The sequence below is a fragment of the Poecilia latipinna genome, unplaced genomic scaffold, assembly GCF_001443285.1.
Source record: "Poecilia latipinna isolate Pla-1442-1.1 unplaced genomic scaffold, P_latipinna-1.0 Scaffold114, whole genome shotgun sequence".
Lineage (NCBI taxonomy): Eukaryota > Metazoa > Chordata > Actinopteri > Cyprinodontiformes > Poeciliidae > Poecilia > Poecilia latipinna.
The window spans coordinates 471,849-486,401 of record NW_015112730.1 but is presented as its reverse complement, the minus strand read 5'-3'; the positions used below and the strand labels follow the sequence as shown (position 1 = coordinate 486,401).

The 14,553-nt window shown below is 39.0% G+C and overlaps 1 protein-coding gene across 1 annotated transcript; it reads left to right on the top strand.

Annotated features, from left to right (window-relative positions):
• The first annotated feature begins 631 nt into the window (after positions 1-631).
• On the top strand, positions 632-13,270 carry frk (fyn-related Src family tyrosine kinase). Its single transcript, XM_015028114.1, has 8 exons — positions 632-1,291; positions 7,901-8,022; positions 10,341-10,504; positions 10,583-10,751; positions 11,034-11,192; positions 12,414-12,595; positions 12,767-12,932; positions 13,040-13,270. The coding sequence occupies exons 1-8, from the start codon at positions 897-899 to the stop codon at positions 13,246-13,248; spliced, it is 1,566 nt and encodes a 521-aa protein (XP_014883600.1). The 5' UTR covers positions 632-896; the 3' UTR covers positions 13,249-13,270.
• Positions 13,271-14,553: the final 1,283 nt, after the last annotated feature.

Genomic DNA, 14,553 nt, shown 5'->3' with positions numbered 1-14,553 from the left:
TGGAGTTCCATCAAAAACATCACATAAAAGTGTTAAAAAAAACAGTTAGTGTCAGATTGATGCATTGGGTCATCAGTTAATGTTCATGTTTGGTTCTTAATGTATGATGTACAACATTACTTCAACTGATGGATGAATGGATGGACATCAATGTCATTTTTATTGCACATAATGTGACAAAGCATATTTGAAATCTGAAAAAAGCAAACTGTATGCAGAAAGATCCCAGTCCAAGGCAGCAGTGACCAACTGGACTTCCTTACAGCACCAGGCGAGCCACCTGGAACTTCCTGTTGCTAACAGGCTGACATGAGAAGTAGCAGAGTGGTGGAGATCTTGTAGAACAAAGCAAGGCAACAAGAAGAAATATATAATTTACTTTATTCAACACATCGGGATCAGAATCAGCCTTGTGGGAAACTAGTGAAACTAGGAAGTTCAGAATACTTTATGATCCAGTTTATTAAAATTTAATTGTTTAGAAAGGGAATAGCTTTAATAATCAGACATGACGTCAAGGCTTAATAAGGCCACAGACAAAACGACTTCAAATAAATGGATGGTTGCCAGTTTTATTTTTAGCAGGCTGCATATTGTTTGAACCTCCTGTGTTTTCCTCAGTGACATGCTGGGCCCGTGACGTCAGAGTGACAGGGGCCACTCCTCATTCCTCAGCAGGTGGAGGTGATTTCATCCACCTGAACCGAGAAGCAGCTCAACAACCAGGAAGCTTCACAGCTTCAGTCGCTGCACTTAGACCTGTTTGTTCCGCTGCGGTCAAAGATCGCCGCTGTCTCGCAGTGGCATTATTAATGTCGCTGAGTTTTATGGCATAATGAGGGCAGCAGGAGAGCTTTAACAAAGTGTAAGGCTGTGATTGAAGGGCAGAAAGCATCATGGGGACCCAGGAGAAGACCTCTTCGCTCTGGGACAGAGTTGCTTCGTGCTGCTGTTGCTGCTGTAACGCCTGCAAGAAGGAGCAGGAGGAGAAACGTGGCCAGAAAAAAACGATCACGGTTGTGATGAACCCTATGACCAGGGGTCCCGAAGATCCCCCTGAAAACAGACCTTTACCTTCACCTCCAAAGTCGGAGCGCTACATCGCCCTGTTTGATTACTCCGCTCGTACCGAGAACGACCTGACCTTTAACACCGGGGATATCCTGGAGGTCCTGGACACCAGCGCCGGGGAGTGGTGGATCGCCAGAGCAGTGAACGGGATCTCAATCGACAAAAAGGGATACATCCCGGCCAACTACGTGGCCCCTGTGGAGAGCATTGATGCTGAACCGTGAGTGTTTCTGAACAGTAAGGAGTCATGTTTCCTCAGCGGTTACTTCTGAGTTTCTGAACTGGTGATAGGATTTAACAAACCTCCTGAGATCAGGTGTTCTACCAAATTCTCTGATGAGAATTTGGTAGAACACCAAATTCTCATCAGAGAATTTGGTCTTTGTGTTTTCAAAGACTGAAAACACACATGGTCACATATTTTAATCTGTATTTTATAATTTATCAAAACATGTGATAATTTTTTTATTTTTAATCATCTATTTTGAAAATATAAATGACACCTAGCTTCCCACTTATTACAAAATGATACGCATATCACAATATCAATGAAACTTAAGGAAGCACAGTAACCATAGAACACTATAAATACAGACTGGACACACTGATGCCACTTATCTATATATATTTTAGAAATTTGATATCTCCTACTAACTAATATTTAACACCTGGATGAGTAGCTTTTAAACCAATAAGCAATTTCCCCTTGGGAATAAATATTCTATTCTATAACAAAGAAACCAGCTGGTGTATTAAAAAAAAGAGTAAGAAGAAGCCTGGCTTGTTGTCCCTCACCCCTAAAACCTGGAACTTCAAAGCTAATATAAACTAGGTTATTATATTAGTTTATATATAAAGCAGAGAAACAGCAAAGTCACTATCTGGTTTCTATAGTTCGTGTTTCATATAATATATTGAACCTGTATAGTTCAATAAACTGTATAGATTTATTGAACTGAGATTCTAACCATGTTCTTTCATCTCCAATAAATGTTTTTATTTTATTGTAGAGTCGCAGTAACTACCAGAATATGTAACAATCTGTATTTCAGCACAGATTCTTAGGTATGTGGAAGGAGATTATATTTCCTGGAATATCAAAGCACATTGTGTTTTTCACGGCTTCCTGAAAGTTTTACTAGGTCCTGAACTAAACTTTATTTAGGAGCCCACTTCCAGTGGCTCCCATTCTGATTATTACAGATCTGGATGGACAGAGGGTTCCAGTACATGTCAAAATTTTAAAATGTATATTATTATTATTGAATATTTCAAAGACTGATAGTGACACCAATAAACTGTAGATGAATTATAGGATGTGATTAGATTATATTAACAGTTGGTGATGTTTACTAAATGAAAAACTGGAAAAAAAAAACAAAACAAAAAAAACATATGAGCAAAGTGTAAACCATTAGACTGGCTTTAGTCATTGTATTTCAGTTTGGATCATGTGCCAGAGCTAAGAGTGAGACATTTTAAATAAAAAAAATAAATAAAAATATTGCAGAGTCCATATTTAATCACCATCAGCTTTTATCACAAAGCACATACTGACAAATTAAGCAGCGTTCTCAATTCAAAAATGCTTTTTGCAGATTAATTATTTGATAAGCAGACATATGCACGCAACAACAAAAACATTTAACATGTTATTTAAAAGAACCGTAATATTGGTGCAAAGTGCTGTTCTATCCATTCAGCTTTAAGTGTTTCAGGAACCTCCAGTTGATTCCTTACATCATGTTGTTGCTTGTGGATCAGATTTAGGGTCGTACCAGAGACAAAAAGGGAATTAATTGCGTTAAAATTTCTAATGCGTTTAGAATCTATGCAATTATTTATTCAAAATTAACTTGTTAAAGTCCCGACCCACATAAATAATTTTAAAGTTATGATTGAAAATGTAGTGTTATCATGGGCTTGATGTTAAAATAAAAAGCATAATCTTACTAAGATGAGACTTTTTACTTTATGCTCATAAAAAACAATCGGTAGACTCCCAGATCAGAGCTGGCTCTAATGGTTCATTAGCTGGTTCAGTTGTGACCAGCACATCGCCTGTTGATTCATCAGGCCATGGTAAATATTAAACTCTCCTTCATTAAGTTGTTTTTAGACTTACGGCCGACTTATGGCCCAGAAGGGTCAACAAATGCAAAAGCTTCAGTGTAATAGAAAAAAAAAAGGAAAAAAGGGAAAACACAGGGCAATACTGCATCATTTATTACATTAGATGAGCCTCAGAGTCAGAGAGATGCTTGTGGCTCTGGAGCTGCTGAGCCCTGATCTAACAGGTAGATGAAGACTGTGATCCTGCCTCAGCTAAACTGAAGCTAAAAGAGAAACGCCTTAATTATTAATTCACTGTTGAAGTAAATATGTAAAGGTAAAAAATGAAAGTGGTCTAAGGAACCAGTTAGTTTCTGTGTCGGCACACATCACATAAGACACATGTGTTGGTGTTTTCTCTTTAGAGCAGGATCAGGCCTACAGTTCTGCTCTGTAGATCTGGTTTTGTTCTACAGATCAGAACAGCCCATGAGCCACTGCATAGACTTCCTTCTAACTAGTAAAATATATAGAAAAAAGGTCTGAGTTTAGATTGCTGTTTTTAAGGTATGTTATATCTTCACTGTTAACCAGAAGTCATAAAGTAATTTATTAAAATGACTCAGGAATTATGGTGACATTCACACAAAGTTAAAGACTTTGTGTGTAAACTGTTAACTAAGGAGAGGATACAGAAAGTAGGAGGTTATTTTAAAGTGGCAAAAGTTCTAAAATACTAATTCTCAATAAGTGGAAATCAGTGACTTTTATTTATGCCATATATTGAGAGTTATGGAAAATGACTGTAAATTTCATTTCTGTCATGCAACACCAGTATAAGCCTATAAAAATGTGATTGTGGGCCATATATCTCTTTTCTTTCTTGTGGGCAGATGTTTGACTCAGGTTTGCCTTGAAAAGAGTTGATCATTATCCCAGACCAGGAAGTTTTGATTCCCGGTTATCTGTTCCACCAAACGTGCAAGAACAACAGCACATTAAAACCACTTTCCTGATAGTTCCTGGACATTGCACTCTTCAGTTACACAGTTCACAACTTGGCTTGAGAACAACTGTAATTTACTGTAGATGGTGTTCAATTCAGGTTTCAGTTGAAAGGCTATTTGTGTTAAGCTGTGTGATAAGAATCTGACTGAGTGGGAAATCTGCAGTCAGAAAAATGACTGGACGCCCAACAAAGTTGAGGGTTACACTGAAGCAGGTTGGTCCAGTTTATTTGTTATCCAGCTGTGAGCTGGTTTATCCTGACGTCTTTTACAAGAATAAAATCAGTTTCTTTATTTAGTCCAGGCCTTAGCTTTGCTCAGCACCAAACCTGATTTACAGGCTGGAAAATGTTCCATGACTAAGAGACACTGAGGTATGCAACCATTGTGCTGTTTATCACTGACTCATGGAATGCTAATGAATGGTCAGCTTTTCTGCTTTTCAGTCAGGCAGAAAGTTATGCCTTACCTACTGTGGTGATGAAATCTCCAACAGCACTGAAACTCTGATCAGTTCATTTTGTTCCTGGGAGGCTTGTGCTAATTTATCAGGCTAATGTTTTGGACATGCAGCTGTCAGAGCAGCAGGCTGGCTGCTGCTGCAGCCTGGGTGTTCAGTCTCATACCACTATATGTACAGTAGCATTCACCTGAAGAGAGAAAGTTCATGTTGCAAATTTTTATTTGAAGTTGGACATTAGCCATCATCTAAATAATCTGAGATTAGTTTGCCAACCAAAACATCATAGTGACACCTTTAGTCATTACAATGGACGTTGCTCCCCTTAGCAGTGTGAACAGTTGTCAATGCCTCATGGACAATAAAGTTTAATTTAGCTCTAAAATATTTTATTCATCCCAAAGAAATGAGATGTTCTCATCATCCAAGTATTTTCAGAGTCGTTGTGGATGGTGACGATGTGGGCAGGATCCAGTCTGTAGCAGTCAGTCTGGCTACAAACTGAAGGCTGCTGTGTATATCAGTCTCATGACTCAGGACATGCTAACGGCTCATGTATTTTTTGAGATGCTAATCAGCAACTCAAAAATGCTGATTAGCATTTTTTGCTAATTAGCAAAAAATGCTGTCAGTTACTTTTGGACAGCATCACTACTGTCCAAACGTAAAAGATACAACCCTTTCAGCTGCACAGCATCCAAAGCCAGAGGGAGTAAGTGTCCAAACACAGAGGAGCTCAACCTTCAGGTCAGTCTGATGGGTGGATCTGCTCTGAACTCCTGAACAGACTTTGTTTTTACATTCATCTGAAGGCAGCATTTATCTTTTTGATTTTACATGTTTTTCTTTCACCATTTTTTCTTCCACTCAATCTTCCATCAAAATGTTCCAATACAAAATCTATGAAACACCAGCTTCTTTAGCAATCATCTGTAGCTGCTTCATCTGAAGGGCTCCAGAGTCTGTCTGCCAGCCACAAGTTTCCCCACTTAGCCTCTAACATGACCATCACTCAGGATTTATGTATTAAAAATATTTTACTGACTTAAAAGAAAATAGATTTTTTTGTCAGCTGTAAACCATAATCACCATCACAAACAACTTTATGATCTCGCTATGTGATTCATGTCACGTTGTCATGAATCTTGAGGAGTTTCAGCTTTTGAATATAAAATAATCAAGTTCAACTTTTTGTCAATGATTTCAAATTCTCTGAAACTCACCTCTATATGAAGTATTGAAGTAAATATTTTCACCAGCATGCTTGCAGCAAAGTTCTCATTCTTATTTCTCTGTGCTGTTGCCTCAGGCTTACTTAAGGGGGAAAAAAGATCCCTCCATCTATTTTCAATACTTAATCCTCATTGGCTCTCTCTGCTGTCAGGTGGCATCCAGGCTGGAGACAGACACACAGGACAGATGTATTTTTATGCCTGAAGAGAACTCGGCTACGTCTTGGTTTCTAGAAGGATCAAAGGAATGGAGTCCCTTTAAAGAGTTTATGTAGGGTTGATGTCAGGAGGCTCGGCTGCCTTTGATTTGTCGCTGAAGGCTGCAACAGATACACCAAACTTAAAATACACATTTACCCTGTTTGGGTGATTCACCAGTCCAAAGCTTTATTTTTTTAATCAGCTTCTGCTGGATTATTTCTCTGCTGCTGACTCGGTTTACAGGCAGCTGGTCAAAACCAGAAAGATAGGAATCTTGAGATTGTTTCAAGAAATATGTCATAACTGATTTTAAAAATGGTTTGATTCTTCCTGTAGCTCAAAGAGGTCTTATTCATCAAATGAGGAGGGAGGTGAATGTTGTTGCCTCTGTTGGACATTTTTGTTTTCAGCTAGGTCTGTACAGTTCATGCAGGATGTTTGATTCAGGAATCCAGATCTACTGGTTGGTGGCAAAGTAAGAATGTTGTCGCTTCATTCTGCTTAAGAAAGGGGAAGCCAGTTTATTTACAGAGCCCTGTTTATGTCCGGAGCTTTACAGGAAAACACAACAATCGAAATGAGGCACATTAAAAGGATAAAAATCTCATTAAAAAAAGGAAAATCACTGCATAAAAATATAAATATAGATGAATTAAAACACAAGATTGAAATGTGTCTGAACTTTATGGATAAGCTGCAGTAAGAAGTCATGTCTGCAGTCCTGATTGGCTAACTGTTTAAGGACTGAACAGTTGAAGGTTGTCTACTTACTGGGTTAACTGGCCTCTAATGATCTGAGGCTCTTTAGTTTATACCGGCAGCTCTGGACTGTATGTAGAACCAGGACCAGTGAGAGTCCATTAGACCATCATCACAACGTTACGCTGCAAACAGAACCAGGAAGCAGCAGAGAATGACTCACTTCAACAGCAACATAAATCAAACATAAATGATTCTAACTGAAGCTATTTATCTTCATTCTTAAGCTATCATTTAGTAAAAAAAATATTTTTCACATAAGACCTCATCAGGGCGGTGGTGACCCGCTCTGACATGGTTTATCTCAGAACAGAACAGACTTTCTGAATAAACTGTCTGAGTCTCATGGTAGAAAATGTTTTCAAAAATTATTGATCATATTTACTTTTCAAAATGTTTCAACAGATCGCTGTTGCAGTAAAGATTGAACTTCAAATCACTTTTATATGCAATAAATACTTGTATCAGATTACAGTTCAAACTATATGAAGTTACTGTTGAGCCTTAAGAGGAGCTGAAATCAGAAATGCACTACAACTTCCTGCAGCTGGTCTCAAAGTCCTGTACATCAAAGCTCTCACAATCTGCTTCATCATCAGGATTACTGCTGTCATCCCAGAAGCTGTAACCATGACAGCAGCAGCTGCTGTAGTTTATTGTATATATAAAACTCTTATCCATCATGTTTAAAGTACAGTGCAAAATATGCAAATGACAGAGGTCACAATGATTCTCGATATTGGATACAAATCTTCATCACATGAGCACCTTGTCCTTTCTGTCAGACACGCATCTCCACGTAGCTCAAACGTTTTCACTAACACAGACAATGCAGCATACTTAAAGGAAATAAAAGCATGCGGACTTTATTTTGTGATATTTTGTAGTTCTCCATAATCTGAGCCAGTTGGATCATGTTGAATAAAAGTGGCCTGAGAATGGAGCCTTCAGGAAGATGTGCTTTGTTTGCTCAGGTTTATAACTACTAAATTCCATAAATCCCTGCCGTGAAGATCTGGGTGATGGATATAAAATAGAAATAAATAGAATAATTTAAAATTAAGTTAAAATTGGAAAAAGGGTTTCCTAAAAATAACCATATCTGTAATTGCTTCTAGATGGTATTTCCCAGACACCAAGCGACTGGATGCAGAGAAGTTGCTGCAGGGTGAAGGGAACCAGGAAGGAGCATTCCTCGTTAGAAACTCTGAAAGTTTGAAAGGAGAGTACTCCCTCTCAGGTAAGGAAATAACATTTGCTTTTTTTAAGCATTTGTTTATTTTATTTATTTTTTGTCGTCACACACGCACAGAACCATAGAAGAAGAGTCCAGCATTCAGGTCTCCCATGTTATCTAACCTGGTATCTTATACTTCATACAGAACAATAACCAGAATGCTATGCTGGCTGACTCCTCTCTGATGCTGATGTAGACAATTTATTTTATTTTATTAATTTAGTTTATAACTATATAGGGCCTCATTAAGTGGTAAATATCCATTTTAAATGGTAAATGTCCTGCACTACATTCACACGCTGATGGTGGCAACCTACTGGATAACAGGTCAGCTGACAGAAGTGACCGCTGCCACCAGGCTTTCTGGACACGACAGATGTCTGAGAGTTGAACCAGCAACCCACTGGTCGCCACAATCATCACCAGTGTTGCTCACTGTATGAGCTACTGTCAGCAGTGTGACTCAAGCGGCATTCTGACAGGATACTATGGTGCGGTATTTGTGCCAAAATTAAGACTACAGCTAACCCAGTGGTGGCTACTTCCTTATTGCAGAGGGTTACATCCATTCCAAAGCTGACTACTGATCTGATTAATGATGGGCCAGCACTAGTAACTGAGTGCCAGGCTCTGGCAAATAAGTAGGAGGGTTGTACTTGTGTTTGCTTTGGAGAGGCTGGTGACTAGCATGTGTAGCTTGGCCACCAACTGGATTTCCTTCATCTTCTGCTGTCTACTAGCATGGATAGGCTAGTGTTAGGCTGGGAACTAGCAGGCTTAAAGCCCCGACGTACTTCAGCAGAAGTGCTGAAATCATCAGTCATTGATGTAAACGTGACAAAAATTGCTTCCTTTGTGTTTTATGTGGAAACATGCTCAGATATGACATCAAGTATAAACAAACTGCTGGCTGTAATATTTTACTGATGTTGGCTTCCAGTTACAGCTTCCATTCAGCAAATAATAAAAAGGTGATTCCACTTTGAGCATCTTTAGTGTGCTCTACTTTAAAAAATTCAATACTTATCAAATTTATTCTACATTAAACAAGTATTTAAAACCTAATTTGTGATTTGTGAAACTTTTATTTGATTTGTGACAGCACTAATATGACCTTTTATGCAACTTTCACTATTATATTGCATGCTAAAAATGTTTCTTAAGAGGATAAAGGTACAAGTCACCAACCTAGGCATGCTAGTTGTTAGCCTTTCCAAAGCTAACAACTTCTAGCTTTGGACTGGCTAGAAGTTATTAGCTTTGGAACAACTTCCAAAGCTAATAACCCCAGCCTACTGAATGCTGGGCTTAGCATTCCAGTTTGCTTCCCAGTGACTCCAAACTAAAAAAGTGATGAGATTATAAAATATCATTCCATTTGCAGCTTTTTGACTTGACCTTGTTCACAAAGAAAATGGCTTGGAAGAGCTTAAAACCATAAAGTGACATGCAATAAGGATACAATGCAGTGAGCAAAGTATCTCTGGAGTTGGTGACTTGTTTAATAATCAATCCTGTCAGAAACACATATATTACACATACTAAAACACAACTCTTAGAGACCGCCGGTATTTCTACCACCTGAACTTTGTTTTATTTGGATATTATATGTTAGACCAATGTGAAGTATCACATGACTGTGAAGTGGAAGGAAAATGATGACTGAGTTTTTAAGTTTTTCAAAGATAAACATCTGGAAGGTGTGCATTTTTATTATTCAGTATCCCTGAGTCAATACTTTATAGAATCGTCTTTATAGAACCACAATGAGTCTTGTCAGATTAAAAGTACTTTTTGAAAATAACATCCTTTAAGTAGTGTGGAATCTACATTTTGTTTATATAATATTCTGATTTCAAATGTAATGATTCCCTGTAAGTGAAAAATCATTATTAGTGGAGCTTTCAAACATTCATCTCTGTGTAATTAATTATTGTGTCACTTCTGGGTTTTGCGGTAATATTTAAATTTTGAGTGGGTCTGTATTATTTGCTTCTTTTTGTTTGTTTACCGTAGCAACCATGATGGAACAACATTCAAGGGAAAATATTTTGGCTTTTCCAAATCAGTTCTGACTGAGACAGTAGACTTTAACTGGACCATAAATGTGTTTTGCATCCAAATTTGAGTCACAGTTTTTGCATTTGTTTTATAACATTGAGATGTTTTTGATTTTATTTAGTATTTTATTATTGCTCCATCACAACATGTTGCGGTGTGCTTTAGGTTCCAACATGCAGTGTGACTGGTAGGGGACTGATTTAGTATAACTTGGTTTCTCTTTTGGAGGTGATTAAAATGATTTCGTATTCTTTTTTTAGTTTTGCACCAAGGGAGAGTAAAACATTACAAGCTCCAGAAACTGGATAATGGCCACTACTACGTGTCGAAGACCAAATCCTTCCCAACGCTGAAGGAGTTGGTGGAGTATTACTCCAGACAGAGTGATGGGCTGTGTGTGCTTCTTGGCGAGCCATGCAGGAAGGTAAACTACAACATGCAGGAGCGTAGACACTGATCCCTGATGTTTAGTTTGTCATTACTAACTGTCCTGTCGGTGCAGATGGAGGCTCCTCAGACCTACGGTCTGTCCTACAACACGGTGGATCAGTGGGAGATTCCTCGCAACTCTATCAAGCTGATGGACAAGCTGGGTGCTGGACAGTTTGGAGAAGTCTATAAGGGGATGTGGAATGAAACCACAGAAGTTGCTGTGAAGACCCTCAAACCTGGTGATTTTTTTCACTATTTGCATTTAAAGAGACAGCACCACAAAGTCCAAAGTAGGGACACATCCATAGGGAACATTTTGGCCAATTTCAATATCCACATTTAATATTGATGTTGTGGCCAATAACCAATATTTACTGATATTAGATGTGTTATATAGCACATTGAGACCTTACTGCTGACATTACTTCTCAACTTCTGTTAAACGCTTCCGAGTCCTGTGCTGCATCACAGTCACATGACCAAACGAAAAGACCCAAAAACCTAGAACTTGTGTCTCTCAGGTACGATGGACCCTGAAGATTTCCTGGCAGAGGCTCAGCTCATGAAGAGACTGCGGCACCCCAAGCTGATCCAGCTCTATGCTGTGTGTACCCTGGAGGAGCCCATCTACATCATTACTGAGCTGATGAAGCACGGCAGCCTGCTGGAGTACCTTCGAAGTAAGTCAGCCACACTTTCCACTTCAGTTATGAGGAGGAGTCGAAATCTACAGGGCTCCAGGTTGTTATAAACAAGTTTCTTTTAAAAATTTAAATGTTTTTATTAGGCAAATTAAGTTTTGATATGTCAAAGTGCACAAATACATGGTCAGTGGAAATGCAGGAAATGACATGACCAACAGGTGTTATAAAATCACACAGACAGCTGTTCTACATGTTTAATAGATGAGTGGTGTTGATATTAACATTCAGACTGGTTTTGAAAGTTGCTCCCTTAAAATGGATGAATCATTCTTTTAAATCCTCTTCACATTTAAGCCATTTAAATTTATGTAAGTCTATGCAAGTGGAACTGCAACACTTCCAGCTCCACAGGCACATCCGACCTGTTCTGAGGGATTACTGAGAGCAACCGGTTGTGGTGCTGTCTCTTTAAATACAAATCATCCCTCTATGTTCCACCCCGTCCAACTGTTTTTGTAGTTTGATGGCAGCTAAAGTTAGCGTCATGAACTCCACTGAATGCATTTGGATCATGTGTTTCCCTAAACAAAAAAAACGAATAAAAAAACAATCCTAAGCTGTTTCATGTTGTCATATTTTTCAGAACACGCAGTTTGGTTCTGTCCTCAGGGAGCTAACAGCTATCACACATCACTAACATAAGTAGAGTGATGCTACTTGTAGCAAAGCAATGACCAGAACGTCATAACACTGTAAAGTCATGTTGTCACTTTTGGGTTATTTGAAGCTTACGACTTTGCTGGGTCTGACATTTCCAGACAGAAGGAATTGACCCTCAACTAGACAGTCTTATTGATATTAGCAGAGGTTGTTAAGGTGTATGCATTTAAAAAGAAAAATCAAATTTAACCAGTCACTCCAAAGAGTCACAACAAGCAACACTGAAGCTGTAAGAGGATAAAAGTTCCTTTAACTTTAATCTTCCAACCTACTTTGAAACAATGTTACTGTTGAGGCATGTGGGAGATTCCTGAGATGGAAAAGCAGGTTGAAAGCCTGAGTCAACTCTTTCCAAGTTCTCTCTGTAAAATGAAGACGAACCTGAACTGTTTCATCAGGTGGCACTGAGAAATTACTCATCAGACATGTTGAAACACCTACTTAGTGCATTGAATATATTGTTATATATAAGTGGGCTGATCCATAAAACGGCTTATTGTTACTGATTTTGTTCACTTATTTCTACCTTGACAACAGAGGATAAGGGGGGCACTCTGCGTGTGCAGGACCAAATTGAAATGGCAGCCCAGATTGCGGCTGGCATGGCTTACCTGGAGCAGCAGAACTACATCCACAGAGACCTCGCTGCCAGGAACGTCCTGGTGGGAGAGAACAACATCTGCAAAGTGGCAGACTTTGGCCTGGCCAGAGTTTTTATGGTAGGTTTAAAGTCAGATTCTGTTGGAAACAGGTCTTAGTTTTCTTCCCAACTTCGCTGGTGGGGGAAAAAACAAACAAACAAAAAAAAAACACCTTCAATACTTCTGGCAAAGGAACACATCTCAAGAGCTTTTTAAATGTTTGCTTTATTTTTTCGTGTTCAATTGTAGAAAGAAAGTGAGAGTGTGTATGAGGCTAGGGACGGGGGCAAGTTTCCTGTGAAGTGGACCGCTCCAGAGGCCATCCATAACAACAAGTTCTCCATCAAATCAGACGTTTGGTCCTTTGGGATCTTGCTGTATGAGATCATGACATTTGGCCAGATGCCTTACTCAGGTAAGATCCAGACACCTTCTATAAAGACTTCAAATAATTCCCCCAGCAGTAGTGTCTTGTTAGACCAACACTTATGTTCATTTTTTTCCCCAATTTTTTTTCTGCAGCCATGACAAACATGCAGGCCGTCCAGTGGATTTCTAGAGGCAACAGGCTGCCCTGCCCCCCAAGGTGCCCGAAGCCAATGCACCTCCTCATGTTGGACTGTTGGAACGAAAAGGAACTCAACCGGCCCACGTTTGAGACGCTGCAGTGGCAACTGGAGGATTACTTTGACATGGATTTGAACTCCTATGATGACAGCTCCCACTATTAGAGTAAAAAAAACAAACAAAAAATACAGCCTTGTTTGACTTTTAACGAAGGATTAATAAAAAAACAAAAAACTAATTCATAATCACTAGATTCAGCAACGATTCTGTCAAATGCCTCCTAATCTGCTCAGTTGAAGGATTTGATTACCAAGCAGAGACGCTGCACTTTCAGGTGGCCTGTGTATCTGTTGAGCCTGATTCACACCCGACTGGGAGAGGCGCCGTTTAGAACGACTATCCATCCGTCTCGCTCATCCGGTCCTGCTGGTTTCATCCATTCCACACATTCTGTCCTCCTGCTGAACTGAAGCCGGAGGTCACCTGGGATGAGCACCTGAAAGCTTTGTTTTAAGTCTTTTCCATGATCTTTTCACATATGCTTTAACTTGAACCAAGACAATAATCTATATTTAATGTTTATGTCACCATGTTGCTTCCCTGAGAATCTGAGAATGGTTGATTATTTCCATCCCTGGCAGCAGTGTTAAAGCTGCCAGTTGTCTGCTTTCACACTGTCTCTGCATCACAATGACTCGTCAGACACTCAGGAGTTTCAGACTGGACTCTCTTCATCGTGTCGAGTCTCGCGTTGCTCTCAGACCTGTTGGAGGTTCCTGGTTCCTTCTCTGAACAAGTAGATCCTGTTTAACATCACTGTCTCATGCTTTTAATGTTCTAAACAAATTCCTGTTAATTGTATTCTAACTAAAAAGTGTTTATAGAATTTAGCTGATTTTTAACTTATCCTTATGCCTAACATAATTAAAACAAATGTTATTTATGATGACGTGGTTGGTTTGTTGTGGATTTATCTGAAGTGATCTTTGAACAATGACATTTATCAGTCGCTGCATTGAAATGTCTCATAGAATTGGACCAATAATTTGGCTAGAAATCAGAATCAATTTCCAGAAAGCTGGAGAGAAGATGACTTAGCGCACAAAGGGAACTAAAAATGAATAACTTTTTTTAACTCATTTTCTCACAAACTCTAATCTGTTCTATTTACATGGTCAAGATGTCAGTAGTTTCAGAACCACTGAATATTCTGGAGTGACCATCTGAAGAATTTTTACTTTTACTTCTTTTGCTTTCGAGACAGTTATCCTGGGTAACCATGGCAACAAGATATTGTTTTTACAAACGGTAACAGCCGATTAGGATCTTAAAAGCTCAAATACCTAAACTATTATCCCAAGCCTCAGAGGAGTTTAATAGGAAACTTCCTGGATGCAGAGAGAGGCAGAAGTTCAAACCGCCTCATTCATCCATCATAACGGATGGATGGATCACATCTGACTCCAACA